The sequence below is a fragment of the Helicoverpa armigera genome, chromosome 9 (assembly GCF_030705265.1).
Source record: "Helicoverpa armigera isolate CAAS_96S chromosome 9, ASM3070526v1, whole genome shotgun sequence".
Lineage (NCBI taxonomy): Eukaryota > Metazoa > Arthropoda > Insecta > Lepidoptera > Noctuidae > Helicoverpa > Helicoverpa armigera.
In genome coordinates, this window is record NC_087128.1 from 1,584,210 (window position 1) to 1,610,052 (window position 25,843).

Consider the following 25,843-nt stretch of genomic DNA (forward strand, 5'->3'; position numbering starts at 1 on the left):
TATCTTTCGATTTATCTGTTTGCTGGTTAATATAAATGTGGGCAGAATTGGCGATGATATGTGGACTGAAAATTAAAAGGAATGTGGTCATGTGATGGTATCTATTAAGAATTAAATGTATGTAGTTCAGTAGATTGGGTTCTGTACATAATATGTGTTCAAAACGAAACGATGGTCTTTGAGATAGCTACAATGTTTTATTAGATAGGTCATAAGTAAGTTCACTGGAATTATAATAAAGCTGGAGAGTTTGAACATTGTTCCGGAAACTGTGTTGACTTTTTTTATTATCTTTTAACTTTGTCAAAAACTGTCCAAATCGCGTCCTGATGTGGGAACCGGGCATCAATCAGTCATGTTACCGCCCAAACTAAGTATAAAACTTTATAGATGAATCACATCATGTGATAGTCGACTACAAAGTAGAATATTAATGCCTTTCAAGGTCACACCACCCCTATCAACGGCGTGGAATGAACTTCAAGGTCAAGTCCCCTGTCATTTGGAGAGTCCATTACAAATCTAAGGGAGGATCGATGAATGAGGGGTTGTATGAATTACTGTGTAATGATTTCAAGACCAAATTTGTAAAACAAAACAGGACACTTAAAAAAAGTACGAAATGTCGGCAAAAAGACTCATGCATCGGCCGGGAATCGAACCCGGGCCGCATCAATGCATCATTGTTGAGCAATCGGTAAGTGCTAGATACTATAGGTACCTATATGGTACCTTTTTTGTGGGTTTCGCTGTGGGTTATCGGACTTGTACTGACCAAAAATACATCGTTTGCCGTCGTAGGCCTTTTATGTAGGTACCAGGGCCACGGTAACTCTTTCAAATAATCCTGTAGCCCAGGCAATTAGGCACTTACGTTTGCGAAATATCATCATGCATCTATCAGTAGAATGTTTATTCGCGTAGGTACCTACGTAGGTAGGTACCTACGTATTATTATATTATAATGTAGGTAGGTATAATTAGTAGATATAAGTTGGTATAATTAATGCATGTAGCCTAATTTCAATAAATAAATACCTACCCTTGCATTACATAAATCTTTAACCACCTCATACCTAGGTACCTTCCTAACACAAATTACATTAGGCTTTGCTATGTTTACCAAATAACAATATAGGTACTTCCTAATGTTTCGGAAGTTGAAAGGTCACCTCGAGATGGCGCCAAAATGCAAAACAAGATGGCGACATCCGAGCAGCTGATCGACCGCACCTGACGCGCTCCGGCAACGCAAGTCTCGACTCGCAGTCAAAACGAATGAATGAGAATGACTCAGTTGCGCCAAGACCGAGTGACGGAAAGCCGCGTCAATTGTTTATTTTATTCTAATGGACGATAAATGCTATCGATGTTTCAATCACTAAATAAACAAAATATTACGCACGTTCCTAAGGACGATTGCGTAATTTCGCAGTAAGCGATGTAGTTATGTGTTTATATCGATTTAAGAGATGTTCTCGATGTGGGACAGTGCTCTCAGTCAGTGTGTCTAGGTCAGACGCTTTTGGTGCTCCGTCCGATGTTTATCTTATCGTTCGTTGCAATTATTTACCTGCCTACAGTTGTCGTGTATTGATTGAAGGGGAGTCGTTGACTCGTTATCAGTTTGTGTGAAGTGATTGTTGTTGTTTGTGTTTGTGAAGGATAAAATATCATGTTTGGCGTTTTTATGAAGCGGTGGAAGCCTAAAAGGTGAGTGTAGTTTTTAGTTCGCAGTACTTACATTGATTATACTTGATATTAGCATACCTACTTAATCAAACTGAAGGCTGATTTATTTTCGAAAAAAAAAACATAGTTTTGATAACCTTCACAATGAATCATGAATTAATAAATAGTCAAATTCAGTTGTCTTTATCACTTATACAAAATGTCAGTTGATTGGTATCAATCCTCAAACAATCGTCCGTTGATGTTGATTAAATCAATGGGGTTTAATTCAAACAATCCGCTGTAATGTAACCTAACTTTAAATAGAAGTCGGTACATCAAAAATATACTGTTTTTAAAGACGGAAATTCCTTAGATATGTTTGCATCTAAATTGGGACTAATTTTGGCACGTAACAGACATGCGGCAGAGATGTGTTGACAGACTAATGAATAAAAATAGAAGAAATAGATTTAACGGCAGACTAATGAAATAACGGCAGACAAGTTTCACTATGATTCTATCGAATTCTTTGAATTGGAAACGTTAAACCATGGGTTCTTTCCTAGTAAGTACTATCAGCGTTAAATTTTAAGAAGATCCACTGACCATTAGATCAAGAACTAAGTAATGTCGAGTTGCACTCTAAACGATTTGACTAATGAGAAGGTTATGGTTATGGGCTTATGGGTAATCGTTATACCTAGTTAAATGGGGCAACTCATCCTAAGATTCTTCGCTAGTAACTAGTAAGCTTTAAGTTTAGTAAGAGGCTGGGACTTACTGGTAAATGAGTAAATCTACGAGGTGAGGCTCACCCACCAGTGTCGTAGCTACTTCAGACCGCGCTACCACTTGACAGACGAAGCGAGGCCATGATCGAGGCATAAGTAGATACCTATTATAGGTACCTAGTAAGTAAGGCTACATATCTACTACCTAATAACCAGTGATACTTATCTAATTACACGTTCACGTTGTTATTGCACTGATTGGATCTGATAAGTATCGTATTAGTGTGATAAAATAATAAGTCAGGCTGCTGAAGTTTAATCTTGATAAATACAGTAGTAGGCACGTTTTCATTGTAACATTATATTTTTTACACCAACATAGAGCAACACCAACTGAAGCCAAATATCTATAAGTTAGAAAAAACTAAAATTTTAACCATCAGGTTACATAAAAAGGGGTGCTAATTAAACAGGCTTCTTTTTAATATCATTATTCGCCCCCAAAAATGTATGTTGCCTTCTAAATTACTAAGTCAGCCACAATTAATAAAGCGTCGAGCATCTAAATAATACTATCTTAGCCACGAGTTATCTTCCACTTTAAATACAACTCAGCATGATGGTTATTTTTTTGCATTGCATTCTAACAGTAAACTTCTTAAATACGATTAAATGACATCATAAAAATATTTATTTACCTTCTAATTTTTTAACTCGTACCTACTGAGTTTTCTGGGTCAATTAATATGGGATGTATAACACATCCCATATTAATTGACCCAGCATGGAAGTAAACATGCAACATGCAGCAAGCATGGCTTCTGTCACGGCTCCGGCGCTGCGGGGCTCCGGCGGTCCCATGCGAGCTTATCATCGCAGATGGTTTGCACGCTCACCACCGCAGCTTCGGCTGGCCGGCAGGGCCGGCCAGCCTCAGCCGCGGCGGCGAGCCTTAGGCCCGGTATCCACCAAAGCGGAGAGGAGAGGAGACGAGAGGAGATGTGTTTGAATAAACCAATCCGATTTCGTTATTTCCACATCTCTTCTCCGCTTAGCTTTGGTGGAAATGGGTCAAGCGGAGAGGAGAGGAGATGTCTCATTTCTCTATAGAATTTTGTGCAGCAAGCGAGCAACTGGCACGGCAGAGCGGAGAAGTGTCTAGTCGGGCACATCGATGTTAACATCGAAGCAAAAGTATCGCTGTACGATAAACACACAACTCACATCTCCTCTCCGCAACGCATCTCTTCTCCGCTTTGGTGGAAATAACCTGCCAGCTTCGCGGCACATCTCCTCTCGTCTCCTCTCCTCTCCGCTTTGGTGGATACCGGGCCTTAAAAACTACCTGCGCCTCAGCTCGCAGGCCGCCTCGCCCCTCCGCGCCTACGCGGTTTTGAATTGCACCCTAGGGGTAGGGCAGACAAGACTACGTGGAGTCGGTTTTGCAGCGATTCGTTTTCGTCACTAACTTCAATTTTTTAATACAATGCTTTTAATTGAAGGTTATAAATGGCAATATGCTAAATAAAATGAATCCTACTACTTTAAAAAAAAAATGAGGCCGAGTTAGTAAATTAGATGACAATGTATAAATAAGAAGGACAAGTTACAATAATTGATGATCTTTTATTGAAGCTTTCTAGTAGTTGGGGTTATAAAAAAGACGAATTCGTTTATTAGAGGCTATGTCATTTCCCCGTTGCTTAGTTATAAAATTAGATGTTTAATCATGTGTCCAATAAATAATTTTGTGGCTACACTTATTATTATCCCCAAAGCCGAAAATCGATCTCAGTGGCGTGCACTTGGAGAGGCCTATGTCCAGCAGTGGACTGCGATAGGCTGATGATGATGATGATGATGATGATGAAAAAGATTAACTGTCGATACGTGACTCTAAAGGTGAAGTGAATCCATACCTATGACAAACTGTGACAAGGCTGTTGGTTTATTGTGTAATATTTTAAAAGGATACCTATTAGATTTTATATTACAACCATAAAATATAAACGAGCAGAAGCTGGCATGATACCTTTTAATATTATTATGTATTTATCAACGACTACCCACCGGGTCTGGAACGGATATGCAGTCATTCCTGTAAAACAATGACAGCATTGCAGACATGCATTAAGTCTTAAACCGACCCTAACATAATTTGAAAATGGCGTGTAGTTATAAACCTACGGGCTTTACAAGACAGTTGACGTTAATATTTGCCGGAATGTGGATGTCCTAAAATTACAGAATCTAACTGTAGTAACAAAATGCTGTCCTACATGCATAGCTGCATTAAACGCTTAACATGAGTGTTATGTTGGTAAACCTAGCGCCGAATGCGCGCCGTAATGTTGGTAAGTAATTTTAATAATTTTTGAATTAGTACACACGGTCATACCGTTACCGATTGCAGTAGGTACTTGCTGACGCCTGAGTCGGCTAATGCTTAATGCTCAAGTGTCGGGTTTGCAAAAAAAAAGAATGCAAGTCATACAGGCAAATTAGGATATCACATGACATACAACCGTCAATCTGGGGCCCGATTCTCCTAATTTTACTTAAGCGACCTTCGATTGACGTTCGACTCGATTCGACTGAGATCCAATCCCGACTCGATTACGATTGAGCCGTATGTGGCATTCCGATATTTTTTCTTTGAAATAAACGTTTTTATCCTTTTCTGTCATTCAATACTTAATGAATCATTTTGTCTGCAAATTATTTACGACTGCAAAATGATTGTACAGCAAACTACCGTATAGACCAAAATCACCAAAATAGCAGACCAATCGCAAACCAATCGAATGTCGTTGGAATACGATTGGTTTTATATTAGTAGCAGAATGCCCGATATGGTTAAAACTGCTATTGCGATGATATTGCGATTCAATTAACTTAGGAGAATCGGGCCCCTGCCCTTATCCCAGTTTAACTTGGGATCGGCTTAACGCCTTAAATAATTTTGTTCAGAATCGTTTACTGAATCGATTTATATAATTTTTAATATAGGTATTTTTTTATCACAAAAATAATTAAAACTACGGAAATTATTGTCATATTAACCCTGTACAGTCAAAACCAATTCAAATAGACCGTAACTCAAAGTAATAAGACTTCGTGTATTGTCGGCTTTTTCCGTAGTTTCGTTATGTTGTGTCGAGTCAAGCGGCGCGCGGCCACGCGCGGCGCGATATTTGCGTGCTTAGTAGTATGACCAAAAAGTTCTCCAATAATTGGTATAACTAATTTAGTAAATAACAATGCATATACATGTTAAATTAAAAATTCAGTGTATGTATTATGATTATAACATAATATTCTAATTAGGGTGTTTGAGGGTGTGCGTTAATTACGTTACATGTTGTATAATACAGAAACTGGAGATGAAAAAGATGTAGGCCTTATAGAGACTTATTACATGAAAGCTTTTAGATAGCTTTTAGATATACATGTTCTGGTTTGTCGATCACTTCCTTCCTACGGTGTGGGCTGCTCTTGTATCATCTTCTTCGGTTTGGTGGAGCATCTGTCACATAATATGAATCCATTTACTGCACAATTTCCTTGTATCACATATTAACATATCACAACAAAATATTTACATAAAGTCATATCACAACATAAAACACAACATTTACATTATATTATTTATTTATTTTAATTTATATCAATTCATAATCAGCATCACCGATAGACGTCATCGCGGTAGCACCGGCTGTCGCTGAAAAGCAGCGCTGGGACTCTGTCTCGTTTCGGGTCGCAGCATTATGCTGAGCGAGGGCCGTATTGCGCGCTTTAAGACGCATATTTTCCCCTTCTATCATTATTTCTGTATAATGTGCCTAATTTTAAGTGTGTGTATGCGTCTATTGTTGCGCAATAAAAAATATTTTCTTTCTTTCTATAGCAACAAACCGTAAAGAATCTCAACAAAAGCTGTGTAATAAAAGAACAGAATAATAATAATCGATCGGCAATTAAAGTTGATGATAAATAATAACCGATTGATGCCTCTGATAGCCTCGATTAGAATATCTTTAATAAAGGAACAAATAGCTAGGAGAAAGCTGAAAGGCTAGCGAATGAGGTATTAATTAAAATAGCTAAAAATAATAGCATTAGGTACCTAAAAGATCCTAAAGAGCCTTTTGAATTTCATGGACAATTAAGCGCTAATACTATAAGCATAGATTTAAAAATACTACTTATGTATATAATAAAGGCATAAAGGTAATACAATTTTATGCATTTGAGCAATCTAGATGTTTTGTAGGCCTTCTTAATATTAAATCACCTTAAACAGGCTTTTACTAGGCCACGTTTCGATTTGTAGATTGGTCCAAACTTCCAAATAAAAGGCTCATCGCCATCGCCAACAGGGTGTGTGTATTCGCCCTTTTATATATACCTTCTTTGGACCCGATCATTTTTTTTTGTAATAGGTACCAAAAATCGTTGACAGATGTCTCAAAGAACCGGAACGGCTCGTTAGTTCGCTCTTGATTGATCCCCGTACGTATTTAACCTAGAAGAAGGCTCATCATCCGATTTAATGACATTTTCCAAAATGTTAATAAATATTTCATTCTGATATTTTGATAACATCCCAATACCGATTTGATAAAATTTCAAAATCTTTCATTTTACGAAGCTAACCTAATCGAAATCGTATTCAAAATTTTCAATATCTCACAACTATCCTACTAAGTCACATACAATTTCAAACAAAAAAGTACGAAAAATCAGAGGTGTACCGCAGGGCACAATACTCGGTCCACCGCAGAAGATTTACTACTAAAATGTATAGCTATGTGCACCTAGTACCTACATACACGCTACAGTAATAAACAAGTCAAGCTATAACAAAAGCGTAAAATATCACAGCATATCACGCGATGTGAGCAGAACCTTATAGTAATAAATTGGCTGTAACGCATATCGAGTACGGATTGGATAGGTAGTTCACCAAACGACAAAGTTATTCCAACTTATTGTATTGATTTGTAGTCTGTTGTGATTGTAGAAAGCTGATTTATATCTTGAGAAATTAGGAAAGGATTTAAGAGTAGCTTATGTCCGCCTTTTATGTTTTCATCTTGCGTTGGGTTAAGCTCAGCTTAGCAAATAAATTGTATTGTGGTAGAGTCATGCATGGTGTCTTAGTGATTATCCAAAGATTATGTTGCAGTAATTCTACCTTTACTATCAATGAAAATGCAAATAGCGATCGTAAAAACCATTCCCTATATTGCTCTGTGCAAACATTATGAGCCTATTTTTATAGCCCTACTATTTAAAACGAAGCCTTTCATGTGTTCAGAGTCACCAAACTGATATTTTTACAATGTCTGTTTTGTTATTGATGTTTTCGACTCTTCAACCATCATCCTGGGGCCCGATTCTCTTAATTTTACTTAAGCGACATACGATTCACATTCTACTGAGTTTCAATCCCGACTCAATTACGATTGAAGCATAGGTGGCATTCCGCTGTTTTTTTGAAATAAACGTTTTTAACCTTTTCTGTCATTCAATAATGAATCATTTTGTCTGCAAATGATTTACGATTGCAATATGATTGTAGAGCAAACTACCGTATAGACCAAAATCACCAAAATAGCAGACCAATCGCAAACCAATCGAATGTCGTTGGTTTTATATTAGTAGCAGAATGCCCGATATGGTTAAAACTGCTATTGCGATGATATTGCGATTCAATTAACTTAGGAGAATCGGGCCCCTGCCCTTATCCCAGTTTAACTTGGGATCGGCTTAACGTCTACCATACTCTTCTATCTGAGGTCATAATCGTGTAAGTACCTAACATCAGAACTAAGCACCATATACATCATGACAGTCACTCTTTAAATTAGAGTAGGTAACACTAGAGTTTACATTACCGGTAGTATTTATTTGCCCAATTTAAAAGGTATTTGGGTCGCTACAAATGTTTTCTTGCAATACAATGTTATCAGCTGTTAACATAGTACTTATTGCTACTTAAAGATATTATCAGTCTGGCTGGCGCCATAGCGCTTGATGTCAGGTTGTCAACTTAATGTAGTAACTCGCACATGACATGTTTGCAAAGCGTTAGAAAATGTCTTTTTCAAAGGTGATTGCAAACTAGGACATTGTCAGATAAAGTTTTATTGTAACAGCGGAACAATTAAGTAGGTGTTGACAATGCTAGTGAAAATGAATGTCACTGGTTTAAGGTAAGCGTCCACAGGCACGCATCGCAAGTATCGGACGCATCGCACGTAACAGATTTTACCTTGCCTTGTATAAGAATTTATACAACGGCGTCCACTGATCCGCATCGTATGGACGACTCAGATACATAGCTATGCTATAATGCGATCCGTCCGATACATGCGATGCGGGCCTGTGGAGCCATTGAAATAGAACTGTAAAATATAAAGAGTGGCCTTTGTAATTTCAATGTTTTGTGTTACCCAGCACTTAATTGATGCAAGATATCGCAATCGCATAGGTTTGGATGTTATCAACAAAAATAAAACTTCCAACAGTTAGTTAGTTACAGCCTATTTATCGTCCCACTGCTGGGCACAGGCCTCCTCTCACACGGAGAAGGATTGAGCATTAATCACCACGCTTGCTCAATGCGGGTTGGTGATTTCAGACTATATAGTCCAGGTTTCCTCAAGATGTTTTCCTTCACCTTTTTATCAGCCACTGGTGTCTAATTACATACCAACTTAGAAAACTTGCATTGGTACTTGCCTGACCTGGATTCGAACCCGCGCCCTCATACTCGAGAGGTTGGTTCTTTGCCCACTAGGCCACCACGACTTTTTCCAACAGTAGCTCAAATAAATCTCATATTATAACAATATTAAAAGAAACCTTCAATTCATTTGTCTTCATTTATTATTCTTGGTATCTATTAACACACGTTACAAAGCCCAAAACGACCATCACCATAAATGATTATATGAATATTTTTAATTTGACAACGTTATTAAGATTGTTTTATTTCTCATCCCGATACGCCTCGGTGTAGACTGGAGTAATCTATTTTTCTAGTGCTGCCCTCTAGCTAGACCACCTGCTGAGATTTTAATTGGAAATTGGCCCTCTCTATTTGTAATGCTCACAGGCGTATATCGCCACGGTGGGTGGTCACCCTATGTTTCTGGTCCTTTAAGCGAGTTGTGTTCGCGTACCTTTATGCGTTATGTAAATCGTTCCTCATTTGTTTATGGGATACGCCGGAATAATAATGGTATTCCTTTAGTACGGAAAATACATGAAGGGATTAATGTAAATTATGCTGAGTAAAATGTTGGACAAACAAATGTTTTATAACTGAAAAAAAGGGACTTTCCTTTTCATGAAGATAGTAATTTTTCTTAAAAAACCTCTTTTTATAAAGGACATTGTTCCGGCTCCATACATGTTCTGCCTAAGAACCGTTCGAATGGAAAGTGACTTCTATAAACTCTTTAAATTATATGGAATCCTATGAAATAAGTTTTCACGAACGGACACTTCAGGAAACTAAAATAATTACGAAAAAAGTTAATATTTTGAGGTTATAAATAAAAAATAACCAAGCTTGCGTGAAATATCAGTGTAGTATTAATTAAAAATCAAACTACACTATACAAAATATCAACAATACTATGTACAGCTCTATATGTTCTCTTCTAGATCTAGGGAAAGACTACTCTACTAGATACTAGGAAAAGAGATAGTACCTAGTCAAGTTTAAGAGAATTCTTTGACAATGATCATTTTATAAAGTTGCATTTTCTGTCTGTCCCTATGAATGCTTTAGATCTTTAAAACTACGCAATGGATTTGGGTGCGATTTTTTTAAATAGATAGAGTAGGTCAAGAGGAAGGTTTACACCAAGGTTTTACATTGCCACCGTGCGAAGACGGGGCGTGTGACTAGTTTTCATAAATGCTTAGAATTTGTATGAAAACAACTACCTAAACGCTTTTGCTTTCAACGTTACGTTTCTTAATATATAGTGAATCCACTTTGGATTTGTGATAAAACGCATAAGTATCCAAAATGGAAGAGTTCCATTCACCACAATTCATAAAATATCGATGTTATTACGATGGAGAATTATTTATTTAAATGATTGTTACTACTTTTATATTAGACAGTTACCTAGCTATCTACATGCCATAAGGCGGGAATCGAACCCGCGGTCTATTACCAAGAAGGCACAGACCATACTAAAAATGTCATTACCACACAAAATAATTTAACAGTTAAAGTAAGGTTTACCAATAACAATGAAAGAGGTTTTCGAGGATGTGCAATAAAAACAATATTTATATTCAATTAAAGGTTTTTAATCATCAATATTTCTCAATAATATATTATCTAAGAACTGATCAGGGGGTTCAATTGAATTTTGGTATCTCGCCCAGCTTAAATACCAAATTATAGTCATTATGTGGGCACAACAGCTCACTGTTCTACGCCCAACGATACAATTGCAACAGTAATGCCTGATGGTAGGAGCTTCTTACAAAGTACACAATTGCGTCCAACAGTGCATTGCATCTTATTATGCTCGACTGCTTCAGACCAACACGTCGTACATATAAGGTCATGAGCTTCAACCTGTAATAAATAAATACAATAAAACATTAGTAAAGTAACTTGCAATTGTGGCAATTAATTTGAAAACCGAGAAATTGTGTGCTTATGAAAACATAAGTAGGTAGTAACATTCTTATCAAAATTAGAAAAACACTTTCGTAGACCACTTACCATACGGGGAACAGTCCATTGTTGTATGCAACATGCAAGTATATCTTCGTTTTCTAATACCAAAGAACCTCCAGCAGATCCACAATTTATACAATATACTATATTCTGCATCGATTGTTGTAATTATAATACAACTAAATTCGATCACAGACAGAGCAATATCCGAAAATGCCAGGAAAATCCAGTCCTTTACACACAGCCGAGTCTACCAAGTACGCAATCTAATCGGAGTCCGTAATCAAGCCAAAGTTGTTAGAATAAAACCATGAAACGCATAGAAAGTCACAAAAGAAACGATAGTCGCAAAGCAATCAAACTGACTTCTAGCAAACTGACTGAAGTACACCAGTGTTGCCAATTACGAAAACTATAATCCTACTCGAATGCCAAGCTAGAAATTCGCGATTTCGCTTAAAACATATAGAATACTAGTTTTTTTCTAGCTAGTCAATTTAGGTATTTAAATGAATAAAGTGTTAGCAACTAATTTTAATAACCGACTTCGGAAAGGAGGTTCTCAATTCGGTCCGTATTTACCGAAATCGCGAAAACTTCCGAAACTGGCAGCATTGGCTGACGGAAACATTTTATAAGGCATTAATAATTGTGACCCAACTTTTTATTTGGAATTTATTTATTTGAAGTGTCCGTGGAAAACTAAAATATGTTTCAAACAATAAAAAATTAAATGAAAATTTTAGTATAATTTATATTCACATCGGTTCTTAGGCCAAAATTGAACAATGTCCTTTCTTTTTTGATTCAGCACGCTGCGGAAGTCGACAAGGCCTGTATATTAAGTTTATTAAAACAGGTTATTTAAAAAAAAAAGATTAGCATTTTATTCTAGTAGTTTTTTAACGTGTTTTATAGTTGAATTATTTAATGAAAAATCTCAGTTTAAAGATTGTATTATCTTTATTATTGTATCTAGCCTTGGGCAAAAGGGATGCTAGCCTTTTTGTTGTGTGTCTACTAACGTGATTACTGGTCGTGCCCTTAGGCTTACAGGCATGGATATTCCCTTTACTCAAGTTGCTATTACTCCTGCAATTTAATAAAATGGTTCATTTACAACCCTTCGTTTCTCGAGATTGCGTAAATGTGCATCGGTTAGTGATAAAAAAATACCCTGAGCGTTTCGACTTTAGCACGTGCATTTGTAACGAGACTAGATCAATAAAAATAGTCTTATTATTTAAAATTGTGTGCTGTTGATAGTAAAGTCAGACTTTAAAATAAATCTTTAAAAAATAATGCCTCTGTATCTACCTGACGTCCAGTCTATATGGATGCAGCTAAGCTGAGCCTTTTAGCCCGGCAACTCCCTTGGTAAGACTGCTTGTCAAACTTTCCAACAGAATCTGGTTACCCAAATCACCAAATTTAATGTGCTTAAGGTTCATTCTGAGCAATGTCTACAAATACACTGATACATAGGGCCTCCGAGAATCTCATTTTGACCTTTCAACGTTATGTCATGATCAGTTTTGGCATAACTTGGTATTGACATTTGTTTACGATTTTATTCAATGATGATATCATTAATGTGATATTTATTTAGATGTTATGTGAACATTTTGATGTTTTATTTATTAAATAACTGTTAATCTGTGGCGACATTGACCGTGCTTAACCCTGTTTCCTCAAATCATATCTCATACTGTGATACCTTGTATGTGATGATCATCACTCATTATTTTATTTAACTCATTTTTTATTTAGCCTATGCTGTCCCACTGCTGAGCAAAGACCTCCCATGTTTCTCTATCGGTCGCTGTTTGTGGCAGGTCATTGACCCAGCTTTTTTTTATCCAGATCCATTTCACTACTACATTATCTTATCCTTAACCTTAACCAACTCGATTAACATAGACTTAATTTTTCTGGGTAAGTTAGGTATTGACTTTAAAGTACGGGTGAACGCGGGAGAAAAACTAGTTAGAAATTAAGTACCTAAAAGGTCACTTTGACTTTGACAGGTGAAACCGCGAGACATAGGTAAGCTAGTTCTTATATTAACAAGCCAACAAATATGCAGGATATTTGTTGGCTTGTTCTCGCAAGAAAAGCGAAGGTATAATCATATCTTGTACAGTCAAGGTTATTTCTTAGATAATTTATTTATAGAACTTATGGTTAGTACGTAATGAGGTACTGTTAACCGCATACCTATTAATACAATAAAAAAATAATGGTTTTTGTTTGCAAACAGTATTGCTTTTAGTATCTTTTTTCAGTTTCCTATTTATCATTTACAGCCTTCTTTATTGTGCTGCTGTAGGGCACACTATTTTCACTAAAAGAAGGAATGAGTGTTAATAACCTCACTTACTCGCTGTGCATTTGATAGTTCTCCAAGTTGTCAATGTTGTAACTCCAGGTTTCCTAGACAAATCCAGCAAAGTCACCAAATGACCAAAATGAACGACGTAAGCTTTGTACCCAAATGTACCGTTCCAACATAATCACGGTGACGCAATATTTAATTTTAATCTGTCTGTGTGTTAACTTGGGTAACGATTAGCCATTCTTCCGCATTCGGTGAACCGAGACGGATGACTGAATTTGTACAAAAAGTTACAATTCGGACGCAAACTAGTACCTTCCAATTTAATGTCTCTGTTGTCATGGCAACAAGTTTTTTTGGTTTCCTAAAAATTAAGTGTTTTGTAAAATTACCTGTAATATCTGTTTTTTGAGGTCGAATAAGATATAAGGAAGTAATTATCAATAATATTTATTTGGTAGGTACTTGCTACTTATAAGCTTAGTAGTAATTTTCCAATTACTTATTTTTATTCAACCTAACGAGGCTGACTTAACTAATTTACTTAAGATTTTTAACCGACTTCCTAAAAAGGAGGAGGTTCTCAATTCGGCCGGTATTTTTGTTTACATATATTTTTACTTATTATAATTGTGCCTGCGTATGGGAGCAAACAGCGGCAAAATTATTTGACGAGAACGCAAACTACAATCGATCGTTAAAATTAAAATTAAATGAAACCTATGACCCAACAACACACTATAAAATAAATAATTAATGAAAATGACTAACACTTAATTAACGGGTTAAAGTCAAAAGAACATGCCTATTAATTAGGTATTCTCACCACGTTTGACTTTAGTATGCTGAATGAATATAGATGATATTCAGGTAATCAGGACTAGACTGATAAGGCAATACTTGGTTAACTATCTGGGCCCCGATCCTCCTAAGTTAATAATGTCAAAATCGAATAGAAATGGAATCGCAATATGATCGTAATAGCAGTTTTAACCATATCGGGCATTCTGCTACTAATAAAAGACCAATCGTATTCGATTGACATTTGATTGGTGTGCGATTGGTCTGCTACTTTTGATGATTTTGGTCTATACGGTAGTTTGCTGTACAATCATTTTGCAATCGTTAATCATTTCCAGATAAAATGATTCATTATTGAATGACAGAAAAGGATAAAAACGTTTATTTCAAAGAAAAATAGCGGAATGCCACATACGCTTCAATCGTAATCGAGTCGGAATTGGATCTCAGTCGCAGTCGAATCGAGTCGAACGTCAATCGAATGGCGCTTAAGTAAAATTAGGAGAATCGGGCCCCTGGTATCTACTATACGAGATAGTCGTATGAAAGGCCAGCCACATGTTCTTCCTTTTATCACATGAGTATTTACTCATTGTGCCTTTACTTTTTTACACTTTATAATTTAGGGTTACGTATCCGAAGGTGTAAAACGGAATCCTGTTACTAAATATTCGCTTCGTAATTTACTAAATTTTGTTTATGTTGTACTAGCTTCCGCAGTGTTCGGTTATATCGCGTATCCAAGAGAATTCTTCAAAAGTCCGGGATAAAAACTGCACTTGTGTTGGATGTTCTATCTCAAGTTCAACTCTATCTCTGTACCAAATTTTATTTAAATCAGTTCCGTGGTTTAGACGTGAAAGCGTAACAGACAGACCGACAGAGTTATTTCCGCATTTCATCCTCCGAGCCTTTTCCCAATCATGCTAGGGGCCGGCTTCTAGTCTAACCGGATTCAGCTGAGTGCCACTGCTTTTCAAGAAGCGTCTGCCTATCTGACCTCCTCAACCCAATTGCCCGGGCAACCCGATACCCCTTGGTTAGACTGGTGTCAGACTTACTGGCTTCTGACTACCCGTAACGACTGCCAGGGATGTTCAATGACAGCCGGGACCTACAGTGTAACGTGCCATCCGAAACACAGCCAATGGTGTCTAAGATATACTTAGAAAGTACATACAAACTTAGAAAAGTTGCATTGGTACTTGCCTGACCTGGGATCGAACCCGCGCCCTCATACTTGAGCTAAATCCTAACTAATATTATAAATGTGAAAGTAACTCTGTCTGTCCTTCTGTTTGTCTGTCTTTTCTTCACGCCTAAACTACTGAACTGATTTGTGTGAAATTTGCTACAGACATAGTTTGGAACTTGAGAAAGGACATAGGATAGATTTTATTACAAGAAAAATATATATTCCGGACATACAGCGCCATCTATTGATCAAACCAAAAATCTGCCGGAAGTCACTATTCCACGCGAACGAAGTCGCGGGCAAAAGCTAGCCCTATCATGAAACCCAGATACGGGATCAAAGGCGTTCTAGCTCCAATCATAATCCCACCCCAAAAGGACACCGATTTTTCGTATTGCTGAACTGTGGAACGAAAAATCGGTTCAGCGAAAAATCGGTGTCAGTTCTTTGTCTTTCACGGTCGCCTGGTCTTCTCCAGACACGGACACGTCGGTTATCTGGATGAGAGCTGATTGAGGATTCGTCAACGAACAGACATTTTTCCCAATTATTTTCGTCCTCACCTTCTTCATTTTGCCGAAGTTGCCGAAGCCCACTGCAATCTTCGTTGTTGACGTTGCCGGGAATTGAGCGGAGCTCGCCAAGACCTCTAAGCTCGTAATCCAGCCTGGTGCAAGCAATTGCGAACGGTCTGCGTGTTTCAAGCCCAGAGGCGGCCCTGACTTCTGCTTTTATTTTAGTGGCATTGATTATTGAATCACGGGCTGCCAGCAATCTAATATAGCGCTTTTGGGCAGCTGACAAAATCTAAAAAAAACAAATTCCGTGATACCTCTGCAACGTAGCCATCATACGGGATTGGGATATCCTATTTGTGTGTATTTTAACTCTCTAATTATCACGGCTCATGAGATTCAGCCTGGTGACAGACGGACGGACAGACGGACGGATGGACGGACAGAGGAGCGAAAACAATAGGGTCCCGTTTTACCCTTTGGGTACGGAACCCTAAAAACAGCTCAGTTAATTTACCTCAAAAAGGAGAACAGCATTAAAAGATAACACAATCTTATTATTTAAAGCCCCCATCTGATATAACTGTAGTTTAAATCTTGCTTAATCTGTGGTTAAACTATGGTGTAATTGCGGTGGCTAATTAGTGTTTCCTGTATAATAGTGAGCCACCTGCCGTATGCTAATGGCTACTTGTGTTACCTGCAGCTTGTTAACAAAGACCGGGTTACTTTGACTGCGCCTACGCCGCACTTCAGCTGTTATTGTCCCTGGATGGCGAGCTGATACCTGTGTAGGTCGATGACCTTTTGACATGTGTTTAAAATCACTGGCTGCTGGCTGGTTAGAAATAATAGGAACTACAGCCTTTTCTATTTGTCAAATTATTTTGAAAATCGAATGAGGCGTTCCAGAAATATAGGTACGACAGGAAAAATAAAACCGCTGCAAAAACAAAAGTTCCAGACCATGTTTAATAGATGATTTGTAGGAAAAACCCCTGAGCCCTAAAATTGATAATCTAACCTTTCAGCAATTTTGCTTTATACTCATATCCTATAGTACAATTTACTTTTTTTGTGAAATTGCTAGTTGATATAACCGAGTACGCTAGCATGCCCAGAGGGACTCCTCAAATTATATTTCGTTCTATCTCGTACAAAGTTACAGCCTTTTGGTTTCTTTGGGACCTGTGTATTATCGTACCTCCACAATTTTCTTTACAGTGTTCTAATTTAGAAAGTACATACTTAAATTCTAGGCTTATTTATTCTGTTCACGTCGATATTTTTGAAATACTAGAGGTAAGTAAGTTACTACTTTAACAAGAGGTACAGTATCTGTCTGTACTAATAGTATAAAAGCTGGATAGTTTGTTTGTTTTAAGTCGCTTATTTCAGAAACGGTCCGATTTGAAAAATTCTGTCAGTGTTAGATAAGTATGGCGTCCACGGCCGATTTCGGCCACGGCGGCTGTTCTCATTAAAGGAGATCAGCCAGCTGCGCAGGACATATTATAGTGCACAAACATTTGCGCAGACACAGGTGCACTCCCTATTCCTTCACTCTCATAGCCCGATGGGACGGCAATCCGACACGACCACTGTTAGATAGATAATGCATTTATCGAAATTTTATCAGGATCTGTGAAGTAATTCTTGTAACTCTTGGGACGAAGGTGAAACCACTGAAAGTGCTAAGATCTACAGCATTTAGCAAGTCCATTATCAAATTGGCTTCGTCTTGTTTATATTTGTACCTAAAACGTTCTTAAGACTTAACATCCTCATGTCAGGGGCCGACAGAAAAAACATTAGAGTAAATAAAAACCGTATGCATAAAAACGTCTATTATTTTAATACTTACATGTCATTTATAATAACTTAGCATTTACCTGATAACTCAAGTCTTCAAGTTCGTCGCACTTAGTCGGTGTTTCGCTAATGAAATGAAATGTTTACATATTTATAACAAGTCTCAGATACATACAGCTCTAACAAGACAAAACCTTGGAATTGTAAGTAGTTAACGCAAATGTTTGCAGTCTCTGAAGTGGGAAAATGTAGCGAGCGAACTTGAGCCTTATCATTTAAAATTTAAAGTTCAAAATAGCTTTGTGAACACATCTTTCAAAGAAGACTGGAAAGAGGAACAGTCAAATAAAGAGCAATGTACTGTAAAAAGAGGTTTTTCATATTGTAATTAATGTATTTTTATTGTAATGAGTTTTCGTCACAGTCGTTTGAGGTTAGTGCGGTAGTTGGAATATCATTTACATTAATGTCGTGTTAAAATGGCCTCTATTCTGTTCGGCGGTCAGATGCAATACACATAGTTAGGATACAAGTACTTAAACTATTTACGACTGGTTTTGTTTGAGGCTTATGTTGATTTCTACTTCATCATCATCATCATCATCAGCCTATCGCAGTCCACTGCTGGACATAGGCCTCTCCAAGTGCACGCCACTGAGATCTATATTCGGCTTCTCGCATCCAGCTCCTGCCAGCCTGATTTCTACTTAGTGAAACAGAAATTCAGAAATGTTACCAAAAATAATATCTGTCCTTTAAGCTGAAATGTCCACATTCACACACTTTGCTTGTGTGCATCGACCTCTTTGCATACTAAAGGGTTAAGGAATAAAATGAAAAATCTATACAAAAAATATCGATTTCATTACGTAGTGTAAAGAAATCGATATTTTTTACAAACACACATGTTACACATACACTGTGTTATACATACTGAGTTAGATTAGATTGTTCTTTATTGTACACCAAGAAAATTAACAACACAGAAAATCACAACACACAAAGAATAGCACAATTGACGGTAATATCGCTAAACAGCCAATATTCCAAATCACCTGAAATATCTGGGAATGAAAAACAGCTTTTCTTCAAAACTGAATCCAATTGAATTGGAGATAAATGAAATGAATTTGATGATTATGTAACAGAGATAGAAAGAGCGATACCAACACCATAATCTTACCATTTATTACATATAACACTTATATTGTATAATATAGTGAAATAAGATCATATCACGGTTATCTTAGCATGCGAGTATACTTACCAGTGTGTAACGAATTGCTTAGAGAGCTGTCATTTCTCTCCTTCACCACTTATCATTGAGATCATCACCACTCGAGCTAGTTAAACGGTATAATATGATTGTTAGAGGGTATCATATTTGATGGGGATCTTTCTTTACTACATTCAGGAAAATTCCGGAACAAGTTGTATCCATAGTAGTTTTTTGACGTCATTGTTTCAACTGAAAGAAGTCCTGGAAAGGTCTCAAAGTTCGTCACTTTGCTCGATCCGGCCATCCATCTAGTGGTTTTTTTGTTTTTCGCGACAAAGTTATAGAACTGTAACAAAAATCCACCGTACGTGCAGAGGCGTTATGCGATATGCATCGTCCCGTTCGTTCCTTCAGCATCACTCCCAACACTCCCAACAGTTGGATAGTAAGTAGCTCATAAGCTCAGGAGCGTTCAGTAGTGGCGAGTGGAGTCAAACAAATAATATTTATGGAAAAGAAAAAAAAAACTTTATATTTACACTCAAGTATGGCTCACTCGCTTTCGTGAGATAAAACATCTATGCATAGACGATTGCAGCTGTTATTCCTAGTTTTCTAGCCAAGTAAAATTAAATTCTCTTGTATAAAATATCTATGATGCAACTTAGTTACAAGATTTATCGAAGACTAGTTGTCTTAATCCAGCTGCCATTTTAATCTATTATGTGCAATGACAATAATAAATGTGAAAGAGCTTGTATGTTGTGTTACACTGCAATATCTATTGTTTGGTTTACATTATTGATCGCACAAGTTTGTGAGTTGCAAACAATCAATCATTGAGATAAAGAAGTCTTTATTTTGATATTAGATATTTATTACACACCTTTTAAATTACTTACCTACTAGCTACTAAGTTTAAGTCGCGTCGTAAAGGGAACAACAACCGCAAACAGATAAATAGTGGGCAAGGTGAGTTATTACATTACCAAGTCCCGTCAAAATCGGTCCAGGTATTTCAAAGATTAGCCGGAACAAACAGATTCCAAATCAATTTTACCGTACACAACACTATGCCTCATTAGATTTATAGTTTCAAAAGAACTTTCATTCTCTTTTATCTTGAAGCACTAGATCTTAAAAAAACTATGCATAACGTGTCAAAATTATGCTAAGCGTAGACTAGTTTGCACAACGCACGCGCCGCTGACGTTCTCTTTTCAAACAATGGAATTAACGCTCGCATAGTTTTTGTCACAGTGAAACGGAGCGAAAAATTTTCTCTTTTAAAAAAGTACATGTGTGTACTTTTTTAAATTAGATAGGTAATTAGAGTTAACAGAGATTCTTGGATTTCATCTGAGCAATTTTAGTTTCCGCAGTTATTTATTAACTTTCTTACGGCCAGTTTCTTCATCAAAAGTTAAAGTTAAAGTAATGTCTAAAGTAAAAGTAACGGTCAAATTCGTTTTTTCAAGGCTAAAGTGACAGCAAAACTAATAGAAAAATTGAATTTGACCTTTACTTTTACTTTAGACATTACTTTAGCCATAACTTTTGATGAAGAAACTGGCCGTTAGAAAGCAGTTATTATGAATCAAAACTGTATTAGGATTACGTTTTTAGTTGTCAAGTAATTAATAAGTTTGTGTTGTTTGAGTGCCAAAAACAAGACAGAAAACATTTTGAGGACTTGTCTTTGCATAAAATATGTTTAAAATCTGCTGCCGCCAGAGGAAATACATGGGCTTTATCCTACATCCTACACGGACATCTGGGTAAAAGGCAGTTCCTCGATAAATGGACGATTTCTGATGCAACAAGGAGTTATTCAAATCAGATCAGTGCTTCCTGAGATCATAGTGTTCAAGCTAACAAAAACCCTCACTCATCAGTGCAATATAAGTAAGATAACAGCAATTGTGTGTAGTCTTGTTAAGTTGTTACTCTATACAAGTTATGTTTCTAACAATTATTATAATATCCACAGAAACAAATTCACTGACCGCGTAATTTTTCCCCAGTTTGGGTTGCACGAGAAAATAAAAGCACTCCCAAATAACTATAGTTTAACGGCAAAGAAAAAAGTAATAAATCTGTTTTTTACCAGTTAGTAGAACATTTAATTTGTACTTTAACTGTAGTTATACACCCTTATGTTACCCTGTTAACCGTGGTTTAACTTCCTGGTCAGCGGTGGGTAACGGACCGTTTCGCCAAGTCAGGTAGAACCGATCTACTTGGAACTGTTGATTGTTTTAAGTTTCTAAACGATGTTTTTTGCAGTAACTGTTGTTATGTACTTTTACTAACAGACTCAAGGCTTTGTTTTATAGAATGGATCGATTCGGTATTGTTTTTGTATGAATCGGTTTTGCATCGAAAAGGGGTTAGTGAAAAACTCGATTCTAACCGTCTTACCACAAAAACTTTTTAACGTCAGTTTAAGACTTGTCTAAAAAAATGTCAAATTATGACGTTGACATATGGTTCATTTTGGAGTCACATTTTTTTTAGACAAGTGTTAAACAGTGGTTAAAGTTTTTGTAGTAAGGCCATAATTGTCTTGATCTTTGTAGCAGCTAAAGAATTGAATTGACTGGTAATCGCGTGTTTGAGACGGGAAAAAATGTACCGGGTTTAAGTATTTGTTACAATTTTTTTTTATGCAGTTCTTTTGTTTTAGCATTAAACTCCGTATTGCAACTAAATTAATAGTTAGTGAGTAGAATAGTTACCAAGGTACGCAGATACGCATTTTAATGTAGGTAATTAACAATTTATCAAAGAATGATAATTTTATTCATCAATGTGATTCAAATGCTTATTTACGTTTTAGAGGTTATTCGCCAGTCTAAGATTAGACAAAGAATAAATTATGCAAAATTAATAACAATAATGCCGCAAGAAATAGTACTTACATTAATGTTTTATCTTCTTTTTCATTTTTTTTTTATTACAATAAAACAAATAAAACAATAAAACAAATGAGGAAACTGAGGGAATGAGGAGTTATATGAACAGGTAGTAGAACGAAATGATAAAAGGATATTCCGATACCGGGAATCGAACCCGAGCCTCCTGGGTGAGAGCCAGGTATCCTAGCCACTAGACCATATCGGATGATGGATGAGTACGTTAATTAGTCTCTCCACTTGTAAGTCAAATAGTCTCTCCAGCTGGTGATTAGCGGTCATCCCCTCTCTATATTATGAAGTGGTTGATGATATTGTAAGAGAAACGTCAAAGTGGTGGCCTAGTGGGCGAACCAACCTCTTGACTATGGAATGCAACTATTCTAAGTTTGTATGTAGACACCAATGTCGTCGGATGGCACGTTAAACTGTAGATCCCGGATGTCATTGAACATCCTTGGCAGTCGTTGCGGGTAGTCAGAAGCCAGTAAGTCTGATACCAGTCTAACCAAGGGGTATTGGGTTGCCCGGGTAACTGGGTTGAAGGGGTCAGATAGGGCAGTCGCTTCTTGTAAAGCACTGGTACTCAGCTGAATCCGGTTAGACTGGAAGCCGACCCCAACACAGTTGGGAAAAAGGCTCGGAGGATGATGTTCGTAGGTAATTTTAGTATCAACAGAATTAGTTGAGTTACATTTTCTTCAACTCAATCACCAGTTAGTGTGACATGTTCATATTGCGATGATTTATCATTGGTTAAATGTGTTCCAGTTAATTTTAACTGCCCTGTAACGTTTCCTAGTGACCTAAATGAGTTGTCACTACTAACAGAATTAGACTGTTTGACCGTGTGCGGCGGGGTGACAATGGTTTGGTTTTAAAATAGGATACTATAGCTTTCATTGAGATTCATCAGTCCATACCTATAGTTAACTTTGCAATTCTGAAGTTAACCATTTCTTACGCATTTGTTCTTTGATTTGTGGTTTTTCTTGTCCAAAGCTGGCAACAAAACACTACCTTACTCGAAGAAGGCGTCAAATGGCAAACTAAAGAAAGATTCATAACCTATAATATATGTGGCACCATATCATTAAAGTTGTCTACAAAAGGTCACGTTCGCCTGCCAAAAATCCGGGACTCTGTAGTCCCGTGACAAAATAATAATCATTTAGTAGCTTCATCATCATTTCAAGGTATCAGGCTTTTTTAACACTTTTATTGTCAGTCGTACTATTCATGGCAAACCATTACAAAACACAGGTACAAACTGTGTTTTTTTCGTGAAGTCTCTGATCAGGACTGTCCACGATTACCAGTATCTCATGGTCATCACAATCATGATCTAAGAGTATATTATTCACCTGAACGAGTGCGTGGGATGTTGCAGCGACCTATTACCCTATTATAAGTGCACTATTTTGGTTTACTTACATTTAATTTCGAACATATAATAATTTATTTGCTTGTTCCTGGAATTTCAAGGATCTTTTTGGATGACACGCGTGTGTATTCTTAGATTTATGAGTGCAGCTTTATGCAGGCAAAGTAGTTATAAAACAGTTGTTTTCTACAGATTTCACTGCATTAAAAAAACAAGTTGAAGTATAAGTGAAACATTGCACAACAACAATACATACTACTTACACCTACTTTTCACAATTTTTTTTGGGCTTTATCTATTACCTATCAATTGAGTTTCCAGTCAGTTTCTTTTTAAAGACATTCTTACATGTGGAAACACTTGAGGTAGATCAAACTATACTCTGCATTAGGTCGCTGCTTACCACGGTCACTTTATGGATGGGCAGCCATACACCTTCGAATAATGTCAAAATTTCCGTAAAACCTATATCAGTACACGTTCCATTACATGCAAATCATCGGCTCATCACGCGCTGACCTTATTGTCTTCAATTTAGTGAATTGGTGCGCCCACGTGCGCAAACGCAACACAGAATATTGACCAAAGTCTCTCTCCTTTTACGTAAATAACGTATTTTGTTTAGGATTCGACCTTTACTGATACTTTCATGTTTCTGTTGATTGATTTAGATTTTAATCTTGTAATATTGGTACGAAAAATGACTCCCGTGGCTAAACCACTGAATGGATTAGGTTATTTTTGTTGCAATTCGCCATAGAACATCATAAAGTACCTATATGTAATAGGATTTAATGTGATTAGGTACGACACACCCAATATAGTTAAAAAGTATAAGTGCAAAGTTTAAAGTATTGGCAGTGCAATTTGTTATTGACACAGATCAGTGTTTCAGAATTGATTTTAGTTTTTAAAGATGCCAATATCCCTATTTTTATCAATTCCACATATCTAATTAAAATTATTCTTTCATGGTAAAACTCATGGTATGCTTAGGTCGGTAATGAAGAAATGAAAATACTTTTTATTCTGGTGTGTAAATCAAGATCTTTACAAAACAAGCGGAACCACGGCCAAACACTTACTTTCGTGAATTAATATTTTTTGCAATTTTGAATAGCAAAGCAAATAATGTAATGAATACATAGATAGGTATATTTATTTACATATTTCATCACGTTTGGTCTATTTGATACAGAGTCCGTTGTTGCAACTTAATCACATACCGTCACCGACCGTCAGTATAAAACTTTAGGGTTGCCACTAATGTATTTGTTAAAATTTATATTGGTTTATAATAATAACTAACAACCCGCTCCAGTTTCGCACGGGATAACAATATTTCCCCACTATTTAATGTACCTTTTTCATTATACATATAAACCTTCCTCTTCAATCACTCTATCTTTAGATTTAAGCGTACAAAGGATCATAGGGACAGAAAAAGCGACTTGTTTTTATATTATGTAGTGATGACGTTTGTCAAACTATAGGTACTTTGCTAGAAAGTATTTGTTAGCTATGAATTTTCACGTTAAATTAAACTGAACAGTTGTTTTAAGAAAAACTTACGTTTATGTTGTCGTTGAACTTAGTCTCATTGTAAGCTGATATTTTACTTGACTGTCAAGAAAGGTCATGTCTTTAATAGATACCTCCTCAATCGTATAATTGCTGACACAATTTTTACCAATACAGACTTTTACCTTATCATACCTATTCTGATAACCGCCTACAAAACAGTATAAAACAAACCACTTAATAACTTTAACCGTCTTACCACAAAAACTTTTAAACGTCAGTTTAAGACTTGTCTAAAAATATGTCACATTATGACGTTGACATACCTATGGTTCATTTTGCAGCCACAATATTTTTAGACATGTGTAAAACAGATGTTTAAGTTTTTGTAGTAAGGCCATAAATGTTTATAAAAACAAGATTCCCACTTCACAGTCTCACACAATTTCAATGCCTATATAATACGCAATTTGCACGAACTCAAACGTGAAACATTGACGCGAGCTGTCAATTTAATGCCCGATACATGACAGCTCAATTTGGGTACCGATTGGTAAATGTATAAAGTGTATAAACCATGGAGAACAAACTAGCGGATGTGCCATAACGGAAAATCTCTTAAGAAAATAGCGCGCCAAAATGCGGGTGTGCGGGAGGAACGTTACTGTCTTCGCCCATAAACGCTTTTTTGGACCATACTAGTTTTTGTAATACCTAAAATAGTTGACAGACGTCTCTCTCAAAGAGCTTATAGGTCTCGTTAGTTCATTCGTAACTGATCGTTTTAGTCATGCTCACCATACGTATTTGACTTAGAAGAAGGCGCCTGACCTACCTGCATTATGGCATCTCCGCTCATCTTTCCTTACTCCATGATATAAATCTGTTCAGATCAGCGGTGCTATGTTTGATTATATGCCGTTTTAAGAACTTAACCAAGGATAGCGGAAGTTACAGTAAAAGGACTGTCTTTCAAATGAATGTTCAATACCTCTCAAATAACTTCAATGGTGTATTCTCAGATC

At 36.7% G+C, this 25,843-nt stretch overlaps 1 protein-coding gene and 1 non-coding gene across 2 annotated transcripts in view; one reads left to right on the top strand and one right to left on the bottom strand.

The window, feature by feature from the left end:
* The first annotated feature begins 1,276 nt into the window (after positions 1–1,276).
* Positions 1,277–25,843, top strand: part of LOC110372723 (uncharacterized protein) — a 386,544-nt gene continuing 361,977 nt past the window's right edge. The window contains exon 1 of the mRNA XM_049839203.2: positions 1,277–1,713. Within this exon, the coding sequence (XP_049695160.2) occupies positions 1,676–1,713 (38 nt within the window). The 5' untranslated portion in view covers positions 1,277–1,675. The remainder of the gene's footprint in view (positions 1,714–25,843) is intronic.
* On the bottom strand, positions 22,050–22,121 carry Trnae-cuc (transfer RNA glutamic acid (anticodon CUC)). Its single transcript has one exon. It is a non-coding gene; the product is annotated as a tRNA-Glu (tRNA).